This window comes from Alligator mississippiensis, chromosome 5, assembly GCF_030867095.1.
Source record: "Alligator mississippiensis isolate rAllMis1 chromosome 5, rAllMis1, whole genome shotgun sequence".
NCBI lineage: Eukaryota > Metazoa > Chordata > Crocodylia > Alligatoridae > Alligator > Alligator mississippiensis.
Window position 1 is genome coordinate 39,439,032 of NC_081828.1, and position 25,278 is coordinate 39,464,309.

At 51.5% G+C, this 25,278-nt stretch overlaps 2 protein-coding genes and 1 long non-coding RNA gene across 3 annotated transcripts; 1 reads left to right on the forward strand and 2 right to left on the reverse strand.

Annotated features, from left to right (window-relative positions):
• The first annotated feature begins 9,920 nt into the window (after nucleotides 1-9,920).
• LOC132250780 (uncharacterized) lies at nucleotides 9,921-18,788 on the forward strand. Its single transcript, XR_009462399.1, has 2 exons — nucleotides 9,921-10,636; nucleotides 18,340-18,788. It is a non-coding gene; the product is annotated as an uncharacterized LOC132250780 (long non-coding RNA).
• LOC102565316 (galactoside alpha-(1,2)-fucosyltransferase 2) lies at nucleotides 14,602-15,743 on the reverse strand. Its single transcript, XM_006274895.4, has one exon. The coding sequence runs from the start codon at nucleotides 15,734-15,736 to the stop codon at nucleotides 14,609-14,611; it is 1,128 nt and encodes a 375-aa protein (XP_006274957.4). The 5' UTR covers nucleotides 15,737-15,743; the 3' UTR covers nucleotides 14,602-14,608.
• Nucleotides 18,789-21,303: 2,515 nt separating the features above from the next.
• FGF21 (fibroblast growth factor 21) lies at nucleotides 21,304-23,766 on the reverse strand. The gene is made up of 3 exons (XM_006274896.4): nucleotides 22,783-23,766; nucleotides 22,176-22,279; nucleotides 21,304-21,986 (listed from the first exon to the last, which is right to left on the reverse strand). The coding sequence occupies exons 1-3, from the start codon at nucleotides 23,021-23,023 to the stop codon at nucleotides 21,687-21,689; spliced, it is 645 nt and encodes a 214-aa protein (XP_006274958.1). The 5' UTR covers nucleotides 23,024-23,766; the 3' UTR covers nucleotides 21,304-21,686.
• Nucleotides 23,767-25,278: the final 1,512 nt, after the last annotated feature.

A 25,278-nucleotide genomic window follows, 5' to 3' on the forward strand; every position in this document is an offset into this window, starting at 1 on the left:
TGTCTGGGCCTGTGGAAGGCTGGGTGGACGTTGGGGCTGGAAGGCTAGGAAGGGATTGGGGAGGGCAGGCTGACACGTGGGGGTGGCTGTGGGGGCCTGGGTGGTCCCTTGCAGGGCTGTGGCTCTAGGGCTGGGGGCCTGGGCCTGGGAGAGGCAAACATCCAGCTGGGATCCCTCTTTCCTCCTTACTGTGTCAGGGTAGGGGGGAACCGTTCCAAGGGGGTGCCGGCTGTGGCTCAGGGTTTCTCTGGGAGTGCTGTGATGTCCCACCCTGGTAGGCCAGATCCCTCCTGCTCCAAGTCCAAAGCCCTCCCAGGGAGGTTCGGCCTTAGAGTCTCTTCCAGGCAGCAGGAATTTCCTCTGTGCTTTGTCAGTGGGTGCTGCTTGCCACGCCCAGCAGAACCGGATGTGTCCCTTCTGCTCCAACGGTTGTGGTCAGGCATTGGGAAGGGGACAGATGGACAGACAGGGACTGGGCCATAGGCTATTAACATGCCCTGTGACTGCCAGACCAGGCTAGCAAACCTAGCATAGGAACACTTAAAGCAAGTATATAATAAATTATCAGCTTTAAGCAGGGGTACAATCTCTAATCAATCTGCTGGAGCAAAACCAAAAAGTCAAATGTGAAAAAAAAATCTGCTCATCAAAGCCACAGCTAGTAACCAGGCCTCCAAACAAATAAGTACTTTTTTTGGCACAGCAGCTAAAAGTAACCAGAGCCATTTTTCCTTTTAGTAGCAAATATATGTCCTCAGCTGGAATACTCTGGAAATAACTTCATGCTTTTGTTAACCTTGGCCCTTCTTGAGGAACTTGTGCTAAGCACAGCTGAAGCAGGCTCCAAAGCCTGTGTCATAGTAAACCTTGGCAGCTGTGTTACAGCTGGCCTAGTCAAAGAAGTAAAAGAAACAGAGCATGGCAAGTAACCCCAGGGCTGGATTGTGGGTGCACTTGAACCCCGGTACAATTCCTGCTCCACCCACACTTTAAAACCAATTCCCTGGCCGTATCAGCAGCATTTCTATTGAGGCAGCACTGAGAAATCAATCTGGCTCCTTGCTCATTTGAATCTACCTGATTCCTTCCAAACTCTTCAGTACACAGGTGTTAACAACCCTCTCTCCTTTTTAATGGTCTGCTGCTAATCAAGCTACACTTCACTGTAATTTTGCTGTCTGTTAGCTGCTCCTGGAAATCTGATTCCTAATTCATGGACCTGCAGTTTGTTTTTAATTCTAGTTAAAGCCATAAACTCAGGTGTGGAAATAATGTTCCACGAAGTTTGGAGACATTGTCAAGAAGTCTGGCTTTTGTTTCATGAATCTGAAAAAGAGAGTCACATTTCATTCTAATAACTACAGAACTAATGAACCAGCATCTTTTGATTATTTTGCCCAGGCCATTGGGGTTTTTTTATACGTAATACATGATCTAGCAAACGAATGCACAGGCCAATAACGTTTTTGCCTTTGCTTCAATCTTAAATTGAATAATACAGCCCTAGGCCCCTTGCATATTAATAAAGCTTTCAGTTTGTTTATAACTGGAGAAAACTGGATGCTGTCCTATATGTGACAATGCACCACACCATCTGTACTCCCCTTTTCAGAGTCCTAGATCCACCCATGAGTAGCCCTCCAGAAGGCAAGAGAAAGAGGTAGTAAGTCCTCTCTCCCAGGACCACACTTTTCTCAGAAACATAGATCCTCAGCTAATGGACATCTTCCAAATCCACAGAAAAGCTGGCATAGTCAAGTTCCCAGAGCCTCAGTGTAACAAAGACATTTGAATAACACCAGTCAGAACTATTTATTCAAATAAGCCACATCTAAATATTGTGTGTAAAGGAGGAGAGTTGGGGAGACTCGAGGAAACAGGTTGCAGCCTTTAATGGTCTTGATGTTCCACTATTCAAAATATCCTTTCCCCTGCAATTTTGCTGTCTGTTCGACATTCCTGGCAATGTGTCTCCTCTATTCCACAGCCCTGCAAACTGCCTTTAGCTCTAGCTAAAAACTTTAACACAGATGTGGTCATATTAACTCAGGTGTAGAAATGACAGGCAAAATACTCAAGATTTTGTTTTATGAATCTGATTATGAAACATACCTTTAACTATAATGACTACAGGACTCATGATATGATATCTTTGGACTAGTTTTGCCTAGTTGGTTATGTTTTGTTAAACAGCCACAGAAACTAGACAGTTAGTGAACATTTCAATAGTTGCATTTGCGTTGATCTTAAACTAAATAATATAATAATAACCCCCATCCACCAGCATATTAGCAAAGCTTCTAGTTTATCGTTAACTGGAGAAAATTGTTCTGTGCTGTATGTGATTATATGAAACACCACTTTTCATAATCATATTTCCACCCCTGATAATACCTTACCCATTAGGAGGGAAAGGAGGATCACTGAGTATGTGATTGCATCTTGATTTGGTGTACAGAAAGGGTAATTGGTAAGGGGATTGTAACCATCCCTGATTTATGTCTAAGCTTGTGAAAAGGTCCTGATCCTAGATGGGCTGTGGTCTTGTGTCTCAAAAGACTGAAAAGCACCGGGTTTTTTGGTAATAGATTTGGGAGGGGGTCATCTGGGATCCTAGCAGATGAGACTCTGGATGCAAGCTTGGAAAGAAACAGAGGGTGACTGTTGTGTTCTCGTGGCCAAAACCAGTGGAGACACCCCAGAGGGCATACACAATCAGGGCAAACATGGGAGGAAAAACCACTAGTTGCTTCACACCGGATATACAGAAGTTGTTCAAAGCTATAGAAAGAAGTCACTTTAAAAAGTAGGCAAGAGGTAAGGATTTCTTGGGGCGAGATCTTTTATTGGACTAGGTCATTGGAATAAAGTTAGACCAGAAGAAGAATGTCTTGCATTTGAAAGCTAGTCTAACTTTATCCCAATGACATAGCTGATCCAATAAAAGATCTCACTCTTATAAATCCTTGCCTCTCACTCAGTTTCTGGACCATCACAGCTACATCTTTCCTCTCTCATATTAAAAAAAAATGCCTGTAAAGAAAGAGCTGCCAAAAAGAGGTCCTACAGGGGAACAAGGACTTTTAAAATCCATGGAAAAACTTGTTGGGGAAGTAGGATACATGGATAAGTTTGGGTAGGAAGGCCTATGAATGAAAATGATAGCAAGGGAGCTGTCATTCAAGGACTGTATGCAGTGGCATAAGAAGAATCAGAAAAAATAAGCGGGATGTTGGCTGTCGAGGTCTCCTTGCTTTGCCCTTAGCAGATTAGGTTGTTATGTCTTGTGTTTCATGCTTTCATACTTTCATAATTGGTAGGGTCGGAAGGGACCTAAGTAGATCATCAAGTCCAACCCCCTGCCATGGACAGGAAAGAATGCTGGGGTTAAACGACCACGGCTAGGTGATTATCTAGCCTCCTTTTGAAGACCCCCAGGGTAGGAGCGAGCACCACTTCCCTTGGAAGTTGGTTCCAGCTCCTAGCCGTCCTGACTGTGAAGTAGCGCCTCTTGATGTCTAGCCTGAATCTACTCTCAGTCAACTTATGGCCGTTATTTCTTGTTACTCCCGGTAGTGCTCGGGGGAACAGGGACTCTCCCATTGCCTGCTGGTCCCCCTTGGCAAGTTTATAGATGGCCACCAGATCCCCTCTCAGCCTTCTTTTGTGGAGGCTGAACAGGTTCAGGTCCCGTAGCCTCTCCTCATAGGGCCTGCCCTGCTGCCCCCAATCATGTGAGTGGCGCTCTTCTGGACCCTCTTGAGGCTGTCCACATCCCTCCTGAAGTGCAGTGCCCAGAACTGGACGCAGTACTCCAACTGTGGCCTAACCAGTGTCACATAGAGGGGGAGGATCACCTCCTTGGACCTGCTCGTGATGCATCTATGGGTGCATGACAAGGTACAGTTAGCCTTCCTGACTGCGTCCCCACATTGGTGGCTCATGTTCATTTTGGAATCAATAGTGACACCAAGATCCTTTTCTGCCTCTGTGCTGAGGAGAAGGGAGTTCCCCAGCCTGTAGGTATGCTGCTGGTTCTTTCTCCCCAGGTCTAATACCGTGCACTTGCCTGTATTGAAACCTATCCTATTCTCATCCACCCACCTCTCTAACCTGTCCAGATCTAGTTGTAGCCTGTCCCTCTCCTCTAGCGTGCCCACTTCTCCCCACATCTTAGTGTCATCTGCAGATTTGAACAAGGTGCTTTCCACCCCCTCGTTCAAGTCGCCGATGAAGATATTGAACAGTGCAGGCCCGAGGACCGAGCCCTGGGGAACCCCACTGCCCATGCCCCTCCAGGCTGAAAATGACCCATCCACCACCACTCTCTGGGTGCAGCCCTCCAGCCAATTTGCGACCCATCTGACTGTGTAGGTGTTGACACCACAATCACCTAATTTTTTAATGAGGATGGGGTGAGAGACAGTGTTGAAGGCCTTCCTAAAGTCCAGAAAGACTATGTCCACCATGACACCTGTGTCCAAGGCTTTTGTGACCTGGTCGTAGAAGGCAACCAGGTTGGTCTGACACAGGGGCAGGCAATTATTTTGGGTAGAGGGCCGCTTACTGAGTTTTGGCAAGCCATCAAGTCATGGTAGATGGGTCGGTCTCGACTTGGAAGGGTGTGGGCAGTGGGGTCCCGCAGGGTTCGGTCCTTGGACCGATACTCTTTAATGTCTTCATCAGCGACTTGGACGAGGGAGTGAAATGTACTCTGTCCAAGTTTGCAGATGACACAAAGCTATGGGGAGAAGTGGACACGCCGGAGGGCGGGGAACAGCTGCAGGCAGACCTGGATAGGTTGCACAAGTGGGCAGAAAACAACAGGATGCAGTTCAACAAGGAGAAATGCAAAGTGCTGCACCTAGGGAGGAAAAATGTCCAGCACATCTACAGCCTAGGGAATGACCTGCTGGGTGGCACAGAGGTGGAAAGGAATCTTGGAGTCCTAGTGGACTCCAAGATGAACATGAGCCGGCAGTGTGACGAAGCCATCAGAAAAGCCAATGGCACTTTATCGTGCATCAGCAGATGCATGACGAATAGGTCCAGGGAGGTGATACTTCCCCTCTATAGGGCGTTGGTCAGACCGCAGTTGGAGTACTGCGTGCAATTCTGGGCGCCACACTTCAAGAAGGATGCGGATAACCTGGAGAGGGTACAGAGAAGGGCAACTCGTATGGTCAAGGGCCTGCAGACCAAGCCCTACGAGGAGAGACTAGAGAAACTGGACCTTTTCAGCCTCCACAAGAGAATGTTGAGAGGCGACCTTCTGGCTGCCTATAAGTTCATCACGGGGGCACAGAAGGGAATTGGTGAGGATTTATTCACCAAGGCGCCCCCGGGGGTTATAAGAAACAATGGCCACAAGCTAGCAGAGAGCAGATTTAGACTGGACATTAGGAAGAACTTCTTCACAGTTCAAGTGGCCAAGGTCTGGAACGGGCTCCCAAGGGAGGTGGTGCTCTCCCCTACCCTGGGGGTCTTCAAGAGGAGGTTAGACGAGTATCTAGCTGGGGTCATCTAGACCCAGCACTCTTTCCTGCTTATGCAGGGGGTCGGACTTGATGATCTATTGAGGTCCCTTCCGACCCTAACATCTATGAATCTATGAATCTATGAATCAAGGGCTGCATGACAGGCAGCCCAAGGCAGATTCATATTCATTTTCTAAATTTTTTAGGGGCCCCGCAGACCAAATAGAATGGCCTGGCGGGCCGCATCTAGCCCCCGGGCTGTATTTTGCCCACCCCTGGTCTGACAGGACCTGTCTGTAACGAACCTGTGTTAATTGCCCCTAAGCATAATCTCCCCTGCTGGTCCCTTGCACATGTGCTCCTGGATAATTTTCTCAAAGAGTTTCTTAAGGATCAAGGTAAGACTAACGGGCCTATAGTTTCCTGGGTCTTCTTTCCTCCCTTTTTTAAAAAGGGGACCACATTGGCCCTTTTCCAGTCCTCTGGCACCTTGCCAGAGCACCATGAGCGCTCGTAAAGCTGTGCCAGGGGTCCCACAATGACCTCTGCCAATTCCCTCAGCACTCTGGGGTGGAGATTGTCAGGACCTGCTGATTTGTTGAGTTAGGGTTGACAGTCATTTTATGAAGAGTTTAGATGATGGATTTGTAGGGCATGGTTTGGATAAGGTTGATCTTGCCTTAGGCAGGGGGTTGGACTAGATGATGTCTGGGAGTCCCTTACAGCCCAACTTCTCTATGATTCTATGAACAGGATGTAAACACATTAAAGGAGACACTGCAGTGGCATCTGGCCACATTCACAAGAAAAAAAGGTTTATTAACAAAAAAAAACAATTTAAGAAAATGAAGACAGTGCACAATGGAAGTAAAAGTGCCAGGAAGCACTGGAAACTGTGAGACTAGTTTTAAAGGACAACAAAAGAAACTCCCCCAAAACTGAACACCATCCAAATTGTTGCACAGAGATAGCTGTTCTTAAAGGAGTTAAACAAGGGGCTCAAGGAGTCATGGAAGCTGTACAAGGAAAAGGTGAAAGAAATAAGCATGTTGATGAAGGTAAGACCAGGGGGCAGGGGGGCGGGGGGCACAGATACAGTGGTGCAGTTGTACTCCCCACCCTTTGATTCCTGCAGCACCCAAACGAATGGCCTGGGAGAGGCAGCCACATTTCTATTCAGATAGTGCTGAGTCAATTGACTCTCGGAGAAGATCAAGACCAGGAATTCTTAAGTCAGCTCACGGAGATAGTTAGGTCCAAGGATGTGGTCATCATGGGTGACCTAAACTTGCCAGACATCTGCTGGGAGGAGCAGACAGCCAGGTCTGACTGCTCACGCAGGGTTTTAACTGACATACAGGACCTCCATCTAACCCAGGAGGTACACAGCCCCACCAGGGAAGACGCCTTGTTGGATTTGGTCCTGGCCATGGGCGACGACCTGGTATGGGGTCTGCGAGTGCTCAACCACCTAGGCAATAGCGATCATCATCTGCTGGAATTCACCATCCAGCGCAAGGTGGTGAAAGCCTCCAGCAAGGCAGCAGCCCTCGACTTCAGGAGGGGGGACTTTAATGAGGTAAGAAGACCAGTGGGGGAAGCACTGAGGTCCCAGAGCTGGAGGGAGTTGTGTGTCCAGGAGGAGTGGTCACTCCTTAAGGAGACTGTAGCAGGGCACTAAGGTGCCTGCTACTGAGAGAGCAGAAAAGACTCCTCAGGTGCTGGTTGCTGAGGCAACTAGTGGGATAATGACCCGCACCTGCCTAGCCAGCTGAAGAAAGGGGCAGGGCCCGGCTCCTATATAAAGCACAGGCAGGAGGCCAGAGGCAGTTCCCTACCAGCAACTAAGGAAGAAGGAGCTCTCTGCCAGGAAAGAGAGGCTAAGCCTGAATGCCAGAGCAGCGTTGGTCACCGTGGTAGGATAGAGAACCCGGTAGGCCTGAGCATAGTTATAGCTAGTGGCTTATGTTTATGTTGTAGCCAAGAGGCTGGTGTTTATGTTACTGTTTGCATTTGCTATTGGTTACACTGGTGGCTTGGGAGAGGCTAGTAGGGGATGAAGGAGGTCTCATAGGGGACTCACAATATTGTGGGGACCCCAGCATCAGTGAGGGTGCTGCATATGGGGTACATAGACCCCAGCCCCAGAGAGGGGCAGTTGAGAAGCCCTAGAGAAGAGGGCATTGTTGAGAAGCCCCAGTGCGGGCGTGGTGAGCCTCGGAAAAGGGGGCAGCATTGTGGTGAGCCCCAGGAAAGGGGGCAACTATTGAGAAGGCCCTGGAGAGAAGGGCGGCACTATCGAGAAGGTCCTGGAGAGAAGGGCACAGAGAGAGAGAGATGGGACTGGAGAGCCCGAGTGCTAGAGAGGGCGCAAACAGAGAGGTCTAACAATGTCTATTACATCTGTGAGGCTTGGGGCGTGGTATTGGGGTGGTAGGAGCCACGCATAGCCCATAAGGCTGAGGAGTACGGAAAACACGCTACCGTAGAAGAACTAGAAGTAACGGGACAACCGTGGCCAAGAAGAAGGAAGGCAGCCTCCCTATAAAAATGTACACAACTGAAGTTGTGGCGGGCGAGAATAGGAGGGTGCGAGCCGACAGCTTGGCACGGTAAAGGAGGCGGCAGGGGAGAGCACGGCGACCCTGACGTCCCTCCTGTTACAGAGACGATCCTCCAAGCTCAAAGGGAAGTAATCTCTACACGAATCAAAGGTGGCAAGAGGGCACAAAGGCCCCCATGGCTCACCAAAAGCATCCGGGAATGTCTCCAAACAAAAAAGGAGGTGTACACCTGTTGGAAGGAAGGTGCCATCACAAGAGAGGGCTATACCTCGGTAGCTCGGGAATGTAGGGGGGTGGTCAGGAAAGCCAAGGTGGAAATGGAGCTGGGACTAGCGACCCAGATCAAGGACAACAAGAAGTCCTTTTTCAAATGCATAGGGGGGCAAAAGAAGGTGCCAAGTAATGTGGGGCCTCTGCAGGACATGCTAGGAAATCTGGTCATCTCACCTGATGGTAAAGCTGACATATTCAACAATTTCTTTGCCTCCGTGTTTCTGAGGAGGGACCCGGATATCTCCCCCACTGGCCCCTCCGAGGGCCCTGTGGGTGGCACACCCAGGCCTAGGGTTAATGAGGACCTTGTCAGGGACCTTCTGGAGGGACTAGATGTATTTAAATCCACAGGTCCTGATGATCTCCACCCCAGAGTGCTGAAGGAACTAGCAGGGGTCATTGCAGGACCTCTGGCACAGCTCTACAAGCACTCATGGTGCTTGGGCGATGTACCAGAAGACTGGAAAAGGGCCAGTGTGGTCCCCGTCTTCAAAAAAGAGAGGAAGGAGGACCCAGGGAACTATAGGCCTGTGAGTCTTACCTCAGTCCTGGGGAAGCTTTTCAAAAGAATTATCCTGGCACTTGTCCAGGAAGGGCCAGCAGGGGAGGTTATGCTCAGGGGCAACCAGCATGGGTTCATTAGGGGCAGGTCTTGTCAAACCAACCTGGTGGTCTTATACGACCAGGTCACCAAGTCTTTGGATGCAGGTGTCGCAGTGGATATAGTCTTTCTGGACTTCAGGAAGGCCTTCGACACAGTCTCTCACCCCATTCTCAGTAAGAAACTAGGAGACAGTGGTGTTGATGCCTTCACGGTCAGATGAGTCATTAACTGGCTGGAGGGCCGCACCCAGAGGGTGGTGGTGGACGGGTCTTATTCGACCTGGAGGGATGTGGGCAGTGGGGTTCCCCAGGGCTCAGTCCTCGGGCCCGCGCTATTCAACATCTTCATCAGTGACTTGGGCAAGGGGGTAGAAAGCACCCTGTTCAAGTTCGCAGATGACACTAAGATGTGGGGTGAAGGGGGTACGCTAGTAGGAAGGAACAGGCTGCAAGCGGATCTAGACAGGTTACAGGGGTGGGCCAATGAGAACAGAATGGGGTTCAACACTGACGAGTGCAGGGTCATGCACCTGGGGAGGAAGAACCAGCGGCACACCTACATGCTAGGGAACTCCCTTCTCGCCAGTGTTGAGACAGAAAAGGATCTTGGAGTCATCATTGATGCCACGATGAACATGGACCGACAGTGTGGGGACATGGTCAGGAAGGCCAACCACACCTTGTCGTGCATCCACAGATGCATCTCAAGCAGGTCCAAGGAGGTGATCCTCCCCCTCTATGCAACACTGGTCAGGCTGCAGCTGGAGTACTGCATCCAGTTCTGGGTGCCGCACTTCAGGAGGGATGTGGCCAATATGGAGAGGGTCCAAAGGAGGGCCACCCGCATGATCAGGGGTCAGCAGGGCAGGCCCTACAAGGAGAGGCTGAGGGACCTGAACCTGTTCAGCCTCCAAAAGAGAAGGCTGAGAGGGGATCTAGTGGCAGTCTACATACTAGTCAAGGGGAACCAGCAGGCATTGGGAGAGTCCATGTTCCCCCGAGCACTCCCGGGAGTTACAAGAAACAATGGACACAAGCTAGTGGAGGGTAGTTTCAGGCTAGACATTAGGAAGTGCTATTTCACTGTCAGGGCAGCTAGGACCTGGAACCAACTTCCAAAAGAAGTGGTGCTGGCTCCTACCCTGGGGGTCTTTAAAAGTGTCACAACCAAATTAAGTAGTGCCCATGTCACAAACAAGTAATAACCATTTAAAACAGTTTTTTTCTGCACTAGGTTAACTAAGGGTTAACAATAATGATAGTAACCGCTTTTTTCTGCGCATGTCAAAAAGAAATTTATTGCTGCGCCACTAACAGAGATAAAAACTTTTGCCTTCTTTGCTTTATATAAATCATTATAATTGGTCAAAGAAAACAAGGAGTAACCCTGTGAAAATAACACCCTAGCAAAGACCGCTAGATAATTGGCGATTCTAATTAGATTTATGATGTGGCGAAAAACAATTGGCTATCATACAAACAAAACCCGCTTACATTTTTCGCAAAGTCGAAGACAACTCTGCCCACACCTTGGAGTAATCTGACAATTTGATCAGTTGTCAGCGTCTTCCCGCCGCGACCTCCCTGGCGTACCCTTGCCCCACATGCCCGATAAGCCGACCGCCAGCCCGTATATATATATCTGCAGAATGACTGAACAACGATCTCTAAGCTGTAACTAACTAAGTATCTCTGACCTCCGTCTTACACCACCTTGACGTGAGTAAACAATCTTGCTTTGCAACCGATAAGCGTCCGCCTAATTAATTCCACTCCAAGCGTCACAAGTACCTGCCTGACGGCCTTCTAAGGCCCCGGATCCTTATCTGCCCAGGTGGGAGTCAGGGAGAGCTGCTGGCCGGCTGCCCTGGGTCCCGACAAAAAGGAGGCTGGACAAACATCTGGCCGGGGTCATTTGACCCCAGTACTCTTTCCTGCCACGTCAGGGGGTCAGACTGGATGATCTCCTCAGGTCCCCTCCGACCTACCAACTATGAAACTATGACTTCATGGATCATTGTCATTTCCCTAATTCCTGCTAATCTCTCTCCACTACACAGGTGTTAATGATCCTTTCTCCTTTTTAACAGAGACTTAACACTGTTCAATCTATTCTTTCTTCTGCAGTTTTGCTGTCTGTTTGCTATTCCCAGTAATCTCTTTCATTTCAAAGCCTTCAGACTATTTTTAATCTTAGCTGAAAAACCTTAACTCAGGTGTGGCCATATTAACTCGGTATAGAAACAACTGCCAGTGAAATATTGAAGGCACTGTCAAGACACTCCAGAAGGCTAGATTTTGTTTTATGAATCTGATTAAGAGGCGTACATTTAATTATAATGACAAGAGAAATTGTGACACAGTATATTTGGACTGGTTTTGCATAGTTTGTTGTGTTTCCTAAATGTAATATATAATCCAGTAAATTAGCCCACATTCCAATAAAGTTATATGTGTTTTGACTTGCATCTTACACTGTGTAATGTAGCCCAAGGCCCTCTAGCATATTAGTAAAACTTCTAGTTTCTTTTTACGTCGGGAGGGTGGGGGCTGGAAATTGTGCATTGTGTTATATGTGATGCTGCCCTACACCTTCTGCAGCCCAAAATCCTAGATCCACCCATGGATAAGACAGAAGTGAAGCTGGGACGTGTCAAGTCCCAGCATTATGATTATGATGAAGGGAGGTAGAAAGATGCAGGAGAGTTGGGGAAGACTTGGTGACAGCAAGACCCTCCCTTGCATGCACCTTGGGGACACGTGGTGTCCCATGCATGTGGGGTCCTCCTTCCAGGGTAATTGCCCTGATTTGGTGTCCCTGAAACCCACATTGCCCCCTAGTGTGCCCTCCAAACTGATGAAGCACCCCTGGACTTTCACTTAATTTTAACCAAGGAACAGCTTTGTATGTTTTGAAAAAGTATTTTATCTAACCAAGGGCATAGAGTAGGTTGTTTAGGCTGGGGGAGATCGCTTGTTGCTTAGTTGCTTAATTGCTGGCCTCACTAGAAGGAAAGCTATATCAACAAAGTCTGGAGCTGGAAGGGGGGTTACTTGGGGGGGAGCTGGAAGGGGGGTTACTTGCTGGGCTTGCTATACATTTCATCACATCAGCAACTTTAACCTTTTATGTAGCTATATAAGGCAGACACCCACTGGGGTGTGGGTGCTTGCTTTGTGAACAATTGCCAAGCACCACTTTCTGCGCAGAAATAAAGATTAAGTTGGATCCTTCAACCCTGTGTGTTTATTGGCACAAGCGCACCGGGCACGAACTCACCGTTGTTTGGGGACAACAAAACCACCTGGGCAGAGCGTGAGCAGGTTTTGGCAGAACCAGGTGGAAGTGAGTGCTTAGCCCGGCAGGAGAGAGAGGTATGATTATGGGATGGGTGGTGTAGCATGAAGAATGGAGCCAAGAGTCCTAGGTTCTCTCCCCAGATCAGGAAGGGAAACGGGGGGGGGGGTCTAATGAGTTGGAGCAGGGATCCCTTTTGAGTGTTTCAGGGTGTTAAGAGGGGAGCCAGTGACACCAGAACTATGTCCAGTATGATATTATGCTTCTGGCAGCTGTGATAGCCCAGCCCTGGTGCTCACATCAGGCCAGGAGGGCCCAGAAAGGAGTGAAGGACTCTAGCCTGGACTTGTAGTTTAAGTTCCCCCTGCCCTCCCACATGTACACACCCTCCCACAGCCCTGCTGATGCCTCTAACTCCTGACCTGCAGCCCCCTGCCAGCCCAGCTAAGGTTCCACTTTCTTTGCCCACGCTCCATGCTGGTAGAGGATAGAGGAGGGGAAAACTCAGGGCAGCCATGAACTGAGGGCACAGTGGCTGAAATCAGGGACCTGCCCTATTCCCAGTGTGTTTGTGTGTGTGTTTTCAGGGGGCACATAGCACTGACCCCCCCCCAAAAAACAAACAAACAAACAAACAAAAAAACTAAGTCCAGGATACCTCAGGTTGTCATCTCCTGTAGGGACTCAGCCCTATACATACAGGGTACTTTGAGGCCATCCGTGAACCCAACCCAGGCCCCAGTCTTCATTTACACCCAAGCAGAGAACCCTGGCATCCAATCAACCCAACTCAATCCATTCTAAGTGCCTGAGGACATCAAGATCAGATAGCCCCAAAGTTCTTGGAGATTCTGCAGTGAGACCAGCAGAGCAAGCACAGGCCACTGTCCTCTGTGTTCCACCTCTCTATGGGTCTGGCTTCCAGCTTCCCCCTCCCCAAAACTCCCCAGCTAGGCTAGATCAGGAGCCATGTTACAAGGCATGCTCTCCTTGTGGAAAAGGCACTTAAGTAGGGACATGATAGCAGTTTTCAAATATTTGAAAGGATGCCATAAAGAAGAGGGAGAGCACCTCATCTCTCTTGCTACAGAGAGTAGTATACAGATCAATGGCTTGAAGTTGTAGCACAGTAGATTTAGATAGGATACCAGGAAAAACGTCTTCAGTGTTAGAACAGTGAGGCAGTGGGCCTAGGGACTGCCTAGGAAAGCTGTGGACTCTCCATCGTTGGAAGTGTACAAGAAGAGGTTCATAGATTCATAGATTGTAAGGGGCTGGAAGGGATCTTGCAAGATCATTGGGTCCAGCCTCGCTTGCACTAGGCAGGAAAGACAACTGGGGTCAGGTGACCCTAGCAAAGTGACCATCCAGTCTCCTCTTGAAGATTTCCAGGGCAGGTGATTGCACCACCTCTGGAGGGAGCTTATTCCACAGTCTGGACACCATAGCTGGGAAGTTTTGCCTAATGTTGAGCCTGAAATGGTCTTCCAGGAGTTCGTGACCATTACTCCTGGTTTTCCCCAAGGGTGCCCTGGTGAACAGCTGTTTGCTGAGCCCTTGATGTATTCCCCTAATATAGTGGTAAGCTGCTACCAAGTCTCCTCTCAGCCTTCTCTTTTTTAGGCTGAAAAGACCCAAGTCCCTCAGCTTTTCCTCATATGGCTTGCCTTGCAAGTCTCTAATCATACAGGTAATCTCTGATTATACAAGGTGGATAAGCATTGGTCAGGGAAGATGCAGGAGTAGCTATGCCCATGTTTCACTAAGAGTACATCCCGGGCTGTTGAGCTTTGCTGGTTGCCACATGGGGCTGAAATCTACACCCTCCCCTCCACCCCACAACTCCCCAGCACCTTTCTGCTACATGTGCAGGGTGTTTTTAACCCTTCCTCAAAGGCATTGGGTGTTGGCTGCAGCCAAGGCTGGGGATTGGGAGTGGGCTGTGCCAATGCATCTACTGGAAATTGAACCTTGAGGCTTGAGTGTCTTGCTCCTCCACTTAGGGTCAGACCAATTGCCCTAGCAGGGTCAGGAAGGAATTTCACCCCATGATCATATTGGTATGGACTGCAGGGGGTTTTGCCTTCCTCTGTAGCGGGGAGGGATGTAGCCCTCTTCCCAGACTCACTCTAGTATATATTATCAACTTTTGTAGCATCAAGACACTAGCCATTGTTGTCCCTCATGTCTATCTGTGGCAGATTCAGGTGTGATGTCTTGTGGTTGTGTCAGGGTTGACTGTGATTTTGCTAATAAATTGGACAATGGATTTATATAGGACAGCTTAATGGAGATGCCCCTCCTTAGGCAGGGGGGTTAGACTAGATGACCTCTGCAGGTCCCCTCCAGACAGACATCTCTAGGATTTTATGATTCTAAGTCCATGAGCCAATTTATTGATTGTTTGGGGTCTGTGGCCTGCTGTCCAGGCTCGAGGGTTCTGTTTCTAGGGACAAGAGTGGGGAGAGGTCAGCACTGATCCCAATCCACTCAGGCAAAAAAGCAGCCGAGGGCTTGAAGATCTGGAGGAATGGGGAGTCAGGCAGGGTGTAGTTGGCCAGGTAGATGGTCTCCCCTCTGGCCAGATAGGCAGCCCAGATGCCGAATGTCCCAATGGTCATGATTGTGTGGTTGCAATGGGCCAGCAGCGCAAAATCCTTGCCTGGAGACAACTCCCTCCCATCCCCAGCGAAGTACACATCCCCCCTTGAAGCATCAATGTTCTTTCGGCACCAGTCCATCCCATTGCTGGTCACAACAAAGACTGGCTCCTTGTACTTAGCCCGGAAGTAACCCATGGCCTTTTCCAGGTAGGCCCTGTCAGCTACCACCCCCTTCCAGGTTGTGGGCATCAGCTGGACATAGTCCCCCCGGCGGACGTGGACACCCACATAGGTCACATTGCGGCGCTGACCACGCAACCTGGCCAGGTACTGGTTGGCCTCGTCCCGGACATGGTTGTGGAAGGAGAACTGCCAAAGGATCTCATCCCGGAGATGGTGGTAGAAGGTCCAGGAGCAGGGGTATCCCATAAGCTGCACATACTTGCCCTGGATGTGTCTGTACTCCTCTGACATCCAGTCATGGAGCTGATAGTTCCTCCAAGGGATCCTCTTGACCATGTCCTTGTGGAGCACAGGCAGGGTGATATGAAAGAGGGGTGCCAGGTGTTGGTGCATCTCCGGGAGGATACAAGCCTGATGCCCATTCATCTTGGCCAGGGCATAGAGGGCGGCATATTCCCCCATCTGGTTCCCCAGGCGCCCAATGGCGTTGACTGTCCATATGCCCTGAACTGAGGAAGTGTCTTGGCAGTGCCTCATGGGTTTGGGGTATGGTACCCTGTGCCTAGGGTCACTTTGCCAGCCATCAAGGAACAGGAAGAGAAGCACTGACAGGAAGGCCAGGAGTGAAAGAATCAGGAGGAAGACCAGGGTGGATGGGATCCAGGAGACCATGACAGCCACAGCAGTAAGAGTAGAGGTGGTTCCAGCCTGGGAAGAGAGGGAGAAGAGTTGCATAAGACTCAGGAACATAGCAAGAATTTCAGGATATTCTTCCAGCACTCTCATCCATGTTAGGCCACAACCATTGGCCATGATGGCAGAAGCAGAGGGCAGTGGGACAATGATAGTCTTTCCACTCTTCTCTGCTGGAGGGATGGATGGAAAGATGGTGGATGTAGGATATAGAGAAGTTCTCAGGGAATGGTGGGAAGGGAGTGATAGAATGTAAATGGGAGTAGGGACAAGTAGATGGAAGGACTGATGGATGTTGTGGTCCATGTCTGGATACATGGCAGGGTTTGGTGAAAAAAAGGTGCAAGGGGTGTTGCTGGGGGGTGGGGACAGGGAGGAAGGAACAGAGGGATGCTGGAAAGACTGATGGAGAATTGGATGGATGTAGGGGGTAGATAAATGGATGGAGAGCATGTGGTTGGATGCCAGAAAAGAAGATGGAATGAGGAGTGTGTTCAGAGTGGAATTGATGGCAAGTGTGAAAGAACTGCAGATGAATGGAAGGATGACAGGGAGCCAAAGGATGGAGGGAAGGGAACACAGGCTGGGAGGAGAGAAGCCCCCCAGTGATGAAGAGCAAAAACAGCAGAAATTGAAAGCTGTGAAGGCCAGGATGTCCCAAACTGGAGACTCTCATGTTGACACCCCTCTGAAACCCTGAATGGCCAGATCTAACCACTCACATTCCCCACAAGCGCCCCTCAGGCACCCAACTGGATAAGTCCCAGGTGGCCCTGCTCAGGCCCAACCCAACCCAAAGGAAACTTCACCATGAACAGTAGGAACTCCCAGCCTAGAAAAGGCAAACATGCACCTGCACAATCCTAGATATCCCAGCTGATAAGACTGTACCTGAGCTACTTCAAGACCAGCCCTGCAGAACAGTAATGCAAACAGAGTAGGGGGATGGGGCTGGAGCAGGGAGGCAGGCAGCACCGAGGCCCATGTGTCCCCAGATATGAACCTATTAGTCCTCTCTAAGCCAGGGCCCCCATGCCTGGTCCTTCCCTTCTGAGACTCACAGCCCACGTCAGCAGCAGGAATTTGCCTTCTGAAGCTCAGCTGGAACCCATGGACCAGAAACAGGAGTTACCAACAAGGTCCATAGCACCCCAGAGGTGCCCCTACTCCCTCTGAGCCACAGCATTGCTGTGTCACTGCAGGGATGGACAGATGACTGGATGGCTGAATGGATGGGGGTCTCCAAAGATGGGTGGACAGACAAACAGAAAAGGTGTCTCCTTTCTGCCAGGAGGGCTGGCTGAATAGATGGACAGACAGACGGTTCTTTGTGTGGCTGGACAGAATAGAACGTGTTCAAGGACAGACGGACATGGGTGTGTTTGGGTAACTGGAATGATGGGTGTTTTAGGAGAATGGATGGACGTAGGGAAGTTGGGGTGGGGGGAGTGGTTCAGGATGGACAGACAGACAGACTGATGCCTGGGCCAATGGAAGTGTGTGGGGAGGTGGGGGTAGGTGGCTGGGAGGAGACTGTTGAGGGTGGATGGCTGACATGTAGGGGGTGTCGTGGCTCTAGGGCTGAGATCCTGGCTCTGGGTAGAAACAACAGAGGTGAATTCCTGGCTAGAAGCCCCATTGCTCCTTACCTTGCTGGGCCGGGACCCGGGGGGAGCCATCATGGGGGCTGGCAGCAGAGGCTTAGCAGCACTCTTAAGGGTTGTGGAGGGCTGTGATCTCCTGTCTGCGTGGGGCAGAACCCTCTAGTGCCGAGTTCAAAGCCTTTCCAGGGTGGTTCTGTCCTGGAGGCACCTTCAGGCATCCGGTATTTGCACTCCACTGCATGAGCAAGTGCCTATTGCCATGCCTAGCAGCTTCAGGATCTGAGTTCTCCTCCCAGGTGCCAGGCTGTGGGCGGGGAAAGGCCCCTGTGACAGCAGGGCTCTCCCAGCCACACCGCAGCAACGTGGAACCCCATAGAACCATAGAATTCTGGGGCCCGTGCCCAAAAGCATCCGCAACTAGGCCCGCTCCTGGAAACCTCTGGTGAAGGAGATACCACAGCCCCGCTGGGCAGCCAGTTCTTCCCCCACCTCCCCATTCCCACCACAGGGAGGTTCTTCCTGAGATCTAGCTTCTGTTTCCTTTGCTACCAGTCAAAGCCATGGGTTGGGTCCCTTTCCTTGTTGTATTGCAGTAGCTATAATTGCTTTAATTGCTTTATATTGCTATTTTTATAATGAATTATTTTGCTATTAAGATAAAGTTAATCTTATTATGATTTATTTTTCATAATATTTTGATCAGTCATTATTCTGTATCAAATATTAAATAGCCATGGAATTAACCATCTACTTTAAATCCCGTATTGCTTAGCATAAATATATCTGACCTGTTGGTCTCATGATTTTAGAACTTAAATTTAGTATAAGAAAAATGTTTATGTAAGGTCTGTGGTATGTCTGGTATAGTTGAAAAGAGGTAATGAAAGAATGAGTGATGTATGTATGTGACAATGTGAAGGAAGGTGGTCCTCTCGCAGCAGGTGAATATAGCCTTCTGTGGTTTAACAATCAAAGGTTGCAGTGATGTTGAGTCAGCAGTTAAGGATTACCAAATACTAAATCATGCCTTCACCGTGACAGCTGAAGATTACAAGCAATGACCCCCGAAGACTGCAGACCACAAAGCCAGAAGATCACGTCCTACTAATTCCAGCCTGCCAATGGGACAAGGAGGATGACCTTTACGTGTGACTCAGCGGAATCCATAGGCTAGCATGGACAGCTATTACTATAAAGAATGAACACAAAGAAAAGGCTTTGGGGTCTGTCCACCTGCAAGAAGGAGTTTTGGGCACATCCAGCAAGACCTGACTCCATTCCTTGTGGTTTGTCTGCTGGCCACCAGACTGACCCAAACATCTTTAGAACTTGGTAACACCTTAACCTTCACAGAACTGTCTAACTATCAGTGTGTGCTTTTTTTTTTTGTATGAATGAATGAATGAGTGAAGCAGATAACCTTACTGTTCTTTATTCCTTTTATGTTTTATGTTCCAATAAATGTGGTGCTGTGCCTTATCCCCTGATAAGATTCCTGCTTGTTTTTAATTCACACTGTATGCCCTGTGTGTACAACATCCTCAGCACAAAGGGAGGATGTTTGGTTTTTCACTTCTTTGTGGCAGACATTCATATCATTGAAGATGGTTATCATGTCCCTCCTCACCTTCTTAATTGCCTTTTCTCCAATCTGGACATGCCTAGATCACTCATCCGCTGCTCCTACACTGCTTGCCAGCCTCTTTATCAGTCCCGTCGCCCACCTCTAGACCCTCTCTAGCTTCTCCACATCCTTCTGAGCACACGGAGCCCAGATATGCACACAACACTAGAAGAGGCCTGAGCAGTGCCGAGTAGAGTGGCACAGTCACCTCCCAACTCCTGCACCCAATGCTCCTATCCATGAGAGGATCCAACCATCGAGGGACAGGAAGAGTTGGAACGACAAGAAGGCCAGGAGGCAGAGAGTCAGCAGGAGAGCCAGGGCAGAGGGGATCCAGGAGCCCATGAGAGCAGGGTTTGAAATACACTTTGACTCTTGGTGGGGGTCTGCAAAAAAATCAAACCAGTTCATTGATTAACAAATCCACCTAAGTGAAGGAGCAATCCAATCGGAGACCCCCCAGGTTGTGATTTTCAAATCTTACAGGGGGGCTGTCATCTCTTATGGGGGGCTCAGCTCCCCCTTAATTCACAACTTGCATGAGGGCCATGGCAGTGGGAGCAGGGGTGCTTCCCCCCCTGGGGAGAGAGGGAGAGGAGATGGATGAAATTCAGGCACAGGGCACGAATTTCAAGATGCTCCTCCAACGTTCTCACCTGAGGTAGGCCTAACCATTGGCCATGATGGCAGTAGCAGGTAACAGTGGGGCACTGAGATTCTGTCTACCATTCCCTACTGTCACCTCCTGGGTCCTATATCCAGTGTTCCTGCTCATGGAAGGACCCAAGATTTTGGAAAGGGGGAGCCACAAGGATCACCAGTAGGCTGTTTTTTAAGTCCTTCAAGCAGGTAAGAATCATCCAAAGTCTTGGCAGTTCTGATTCAGAGGCCATGCCCTTCATTTCTATGCTCAGTAGCTCCAGAAGCCCCTTTCCTCCAAGAACCTGGCCAGTCCCTTTTTGAATCTGGCTAAGCTGTCAACTTCCACTGTATCTGGCGGCAATGAGTTGCACACTTGAATCACACACAGTGTGGAAAAGAGCTTCCTTTTCTTAGTTTTAAACTTGCAACCTATTAGCTTCATTTTGTGACCCCCTAGTTCTTGTCTTGTGAGAGACAATAAATAATAAATCCCCACTGACTTTCTCTTCGCCATTTAGCATTTTGTAAACGCTTTTCATGTCCCCCCTCAAGCATCTCTTTTCTAAATGGAATAGGCCTGGCCTCTTCAGTCTCTCCTAAGATGGAAGTCCCTTCGTACCACTGATCATCCTTGTGGCCCTTCTCTGGACCTTCTTTAGCTCTTCTAGATCTTTTTTGGGGTGCAGGGACCAGAGCTGGACACAGGATTCAAGGTGTGGATGCACTGTGGATTCATAAAGGGGCATCATGACACTTTTTGTTTACAGGAAGTACATCCCACCCAGTCAGATCTGTGTGGACTCTGGAGGGGGGGTTGTCTTTCTCTGTAGTGGGGGCAGGACCTTTCTCCTCAGGTCTCTCCCGTGTATGTAACAATCTGGCAGTGGCCAGATACTGCCAGCCCTCATCCCCCTGCTCCACCTGGGGCAGGTCATGGAGCCTCTACCTGGGATCTCATAAGCATGTATGAACTTTTTTCAGCAGCAGGACATTGGCTGCCATTGTCCCCCTGCTTTACCTGTGGCAGGGTGGGGTGTGATGTCTTGCATTGTGTCAGGATTGACGGTAATTTTACTAAGTGGCTGGACAATGGATTTGTACAGGATTGTTTGGATAGGGCTGATCCTGCCTCAGGCAGTGGGGTGGGCTGGATGCCCTTTGGAGGGCCCTTCCAGCCTGACTGCTGTATGACTCGCTCTCTCTACACACACACATACACATACTTCACATCCTCCCACACATGGATCACAAGTCCCCACCCCCCACACCTTGATGTGAGACAGAGCTGGGAAGGAGGAAGAAAGGGATGACTGGTCCCTGCTGGGAGGCAGTGGGGTGAACAAGCAGCTTCTGCTGGGGTAGGCTGGGGGGGGAGGGGGGGTGCACTGCACACCCTGACCAGCAGGTGTCACAGCTCCCCTGGCTGAATACTGCATGCAACACCACAACTGGCCACTGGGTGTCACTGTGGGGGGGAGAGGGGAAGCCACACAGCAGGGTAGGGTGAGAGGTACCCCATGCTGTGGGGAGCAGGGGAGAGGCACACGGGGGCACCATGGAGCAGGGAGCCTTCCACCCCTCAGCCCCCCCGTCAGGGTCTGTACAGCACCTGCCATGGTGGGGGCCAGCCCTCATAAACCCTCCATCCCAGGCCCTCTTTCCCCAATTAACCACCCCTGATGCCCACTCCAGTATCAGCTCCAACCCTTCACACCCCAACAAGGTCCACAGGACAGCAGTTGAGCTCAGCCCTCTTTATTCACTCCAGGTGGCCGGGACAGCCACACCATAAATACCAAGAACCACCCCCCCACGCAATAAATAAACCCAGGAGGTAATAAATAGTCTCTTAAATACATAGAAAAGAAAAGGATGAGGATGAAATGCCACAAAACCTCCCGCTCCCCTCCAGAGGGTGCCATGGCTCCTGGAGGGGTGGGGGGAATCTGTTTCAGGGCTGGGAAAGAACCCAGGTGTCCAGGCTCCCTGTAACCCACCAGACCCTGGTCCCTGCCCAGAGCTGGGAGAGAACCCACCCAGGTGTCCTGGCTCCCAGCCTCCCTGCTCTACGCCATCAGACGCTGAGCCATCTCCAAGCAACAGAACCCAGGCGTCCAGGCTCTCAGATGATGTAGCTGGGACTCAGCACCTCAGGGGTCCGGCCCAGGATTCCCAGGGGGTCGGCAGAGTCCACATCCACACTGGGTTGGGCGAAGGGGTACTCTAGGAGCACAGGCTCGGCAGGGATGTGGCTGACCAAGGGCAGCCACTGGATGAGCGGGGGGCCGGGGTGTCCTGTCCCCAGCAAGGCCCCAGAGGGTGTCAGGCTGAGGGGCCGGTTGTGGCGCTCCGAGATGTACAGGTTGTAGCCATCGCTCAGCACTTTCTCCCGGAAGTTACAGGCGTCAGTGGAGTACGAGCCCTGTGTAGGGAGGAGAAGGGGACATGAGCAGCTGTGCCACACACCGAGCCCCGCTGCGAGCAAAGGGAGAACTCAGGTATCCTGGCTCCCAGCTCCTCCCCCTGGACTCTAACCCACCAGGCCCTACTCGCCTCCCGGAGCTGGGGGAGTACCCAAGAGCCCAGTGGTGGCAAGTCCTGCCACACTTACCGCTCCATAGAGCCGCCCCCGGACATCCATGCACAGGAACTGCAGGGATTTTGCCGCCTGGATCTGAACCACCCCTGGCTTCACTGCCTTGATCTCCATCAGACCTGCCACGGCCCCACACCATCAGCCACAGAACCCAGGCATCTGGGACCCTGCCCTGCACCCTCCTCCCCCAAGCCACCCCAACAACACCCCACTCCCCTCTCAGAGCTGGGGGTGGAACCCAAGCATCTGGGCTCCCAGCTCCACCCTGCTCTACCCCACCAGCCCTCACTCCCCTCCCAGGACTAGAAGAGAACCCAGGAGTCCTGGCTCCCAGATCCCCCTGCTCTAACCACCCCAGACCACGCTCCCAGCCCCAAAACTGGGATGGAACCCAGGTGTCTGAGCTCCCAGCCCCACCCTGCTCCTACTCACCAGACCCCAACACTCCTCTCAAGGCCAGAAAAGAACCCAGGTGTCCTGGCTCCTAGATCCCCCACCCTCCTCTAGCCCACCAGATCCCCCCACTCCCATCCCAGGACCACAACAGAACCCAGGCATCATGGATCCAAGCTCCCCCCTGCCCCCATCCTGGAACCCAGGTGTCCGGGTGGTGAGCACTTACTGTATGGGCTCTGCTGGGGCACTCCCCGCACGCGGCCGTCGGGCAGGATCTCCAGGTGAAGTTGCATGTGCTCGTTGGCTGTGTACAGGTGCCGCAGACGCACCTGCCCATCGAGGGCTAGTAGGGGGCTGGAGTCGCGCAGGGGGGAGCCTAGGGCAGGATCAGGGGAACTGGCCCCCCAGAGCAGCACACCTGCCAGCAACCAGCACGGCCTGGACACCTGAGGCCATGGTCCCGCCATGGCCAGGAACACAGGGAGCAGCAGCAGGATGGAACCCAGGTGTCCTGGGTCCCAGGACCCCCTGCTCTAACTACTCAACTCTACTCTCTATACCTGGAAAGAGAACCCAGGTGCCCTCCCCCCCACCGCTCTAACCACTGGACTCTATTCCTCTCCTGCACCTGGGGAGAGAACCCAGACTTCCCACAGTCAGTTGCAGGTAGCAGTGATAAGGTGGAGGGTTCCCAGCAGGGTAGAGAACACGGCTCTGTCCACACTCCTTCACTCGTACTTCCTCTCTCCTGCCTTCCCTGTGTCCCAGGCCTGGTCTTATACCCCTGAGGCCCCACCACCCTGCTCCCCACCCACAACCCACATGCTCCCGTCTAGCTCCTGTTTTGGCAGAGAAAGGCAAATGATGCAACTGTAGGAAAGGTGGGGGGGGAGAAATGGAAGGAAGGGGGGGGCGGGCGCTCCAGCCAGTTCCACCCAGCCCAGCCACTGCACCTGTCTAACCTGATATGCATCCGGCCAGCCCCATGCCCCCAACAACCCTCCAAGCCCCCTGCCACCACCCAGCACGCCACCCAGCTCTTTGTATCCATACAGCTTTCCCCATCCATCCAGCCAGACCCTGATCCATCCACCCCATCCATCCCACCCACACCCCACTGTGTCCATCTACCCCTCCATCCACCCACTAGCTCTATGCATCCATCCATCCCTTGCCTCTCTCCCTCCATCCAACATACTCCTCCATTCACCTATCTATCCCACCCTCCCTCCATCCCCATACACCCTTCTATTCCTCTGACGCCCCCCCACCCCACCCCACACATACACTCTCCATCCATCCATCTAGGGATTCTCCACCTTATAGCCTGGGGTCACATGGGCTCCAAGCATGAAAAGAGAAGGTGGAGTCTGGGGGTTTAAAGCAGGGGGCTGGGAACCCGGACACCTGGGTTCCCTCCCCTCTCTGGGAGAAGAGAGGGGTTTGGTGGATTAGAGAAGGGAGCTGGGAGCTAGCCAGTGAGTTCTGGTGAATTAGGGTGGGGTGGGGAGAGCTGGAAGCTAGGACGCCTGGGTTCTCTCCTTGTTCCCCACCCCACTGTAACCTGGCCTCCTACCAACAAACCCGTCACAGATCTAAATATTTGGCTTTGCCACATGGTCGGGCCAAGGGGGACAAAGGTTGTGCAGGAAGCGGGGGGGGGGGGGGGGAAGGGGTCTGTGACTTCCCTTACCCACTTTCCACAGGCACCCGGACCCCAGCTCCTCTCCCCTCCAGTGAACAGCATAAGTGCTGGCCTAGCCCTGATGCCAGATACCCCCAGTGCCACCCACCTGCTGTGGGGAAGGGCTTAGTCACCCCCTGCCAGCCAGTGCCCAGCTGAGAGCACCTGAGCATAGACATGACCTTGGTCCCCATTAACCAGCCAAGGACAAAAATACCTGACCCGAGATGGGAAGAGGGGTTTAGCTTCCCAGGAAGTCCACTGGAAGGCACCCAGCCCCAGCGTGATCCAGGCAACCTAGCCATTGGTGCAATGAGGTCACCCCTGGATTCATAACAGGGCTCTGGATGGATGCCCATCCACCCTGCCCCCCACACCAGGGTCCAGAGTCCCCACCCCAGCACCCAGAGCCCAGGAGGGGAGGTGCCTTTTCCCTAGCACTTCATCCCATAGGAATGTGCTGTGTCAGGCCCGAGATGCAGCTGCCTCTGGGGCGGAGCTGCATGCAGGACGCTTTCCCCAGCAAGGGGCTGCTCAGAGCGGGGTAGTTATTATAGGGATCCTCGCCCAGCACTGACATGAAGTCACCTCTGGGGCTGGGAGTTGTTCAGAGAGGGCCCCTGCTTGTCTGGTGTTGAGATGTGGCTGCTTCTGGGGTGGGATGTGGGAGAATTGCAGGTTTGGGGAGACAAATCTAAGCAGTGGGGGGCTGTTTACACAGGGACCCCACCCTCATCCAGCACTGAAATGTGGCTGCTTCTGGGGTGGGGCCTAAGGGGCACTGTATAACCCTCCCTCACTTGCCTAGCAGCAAAATGCACCTGCCTCTGGGGTGTGCACACTGGGGATCCAATTATACAGGGGACCCTTGGCCTGGCACCAAGATGCAGCCACCTCTGGGGTGGGTCATGGGTGAGGCAGCCCCCTATACCTGCCTCCCTCACTTCCTGGGGAAATGCAGCCACCTCTGGGGTGAGAATGGTTCATCCAGCTCGCGTGGCCTGCTGGATCCTACCCGCCCACACAGATCACGAGGGA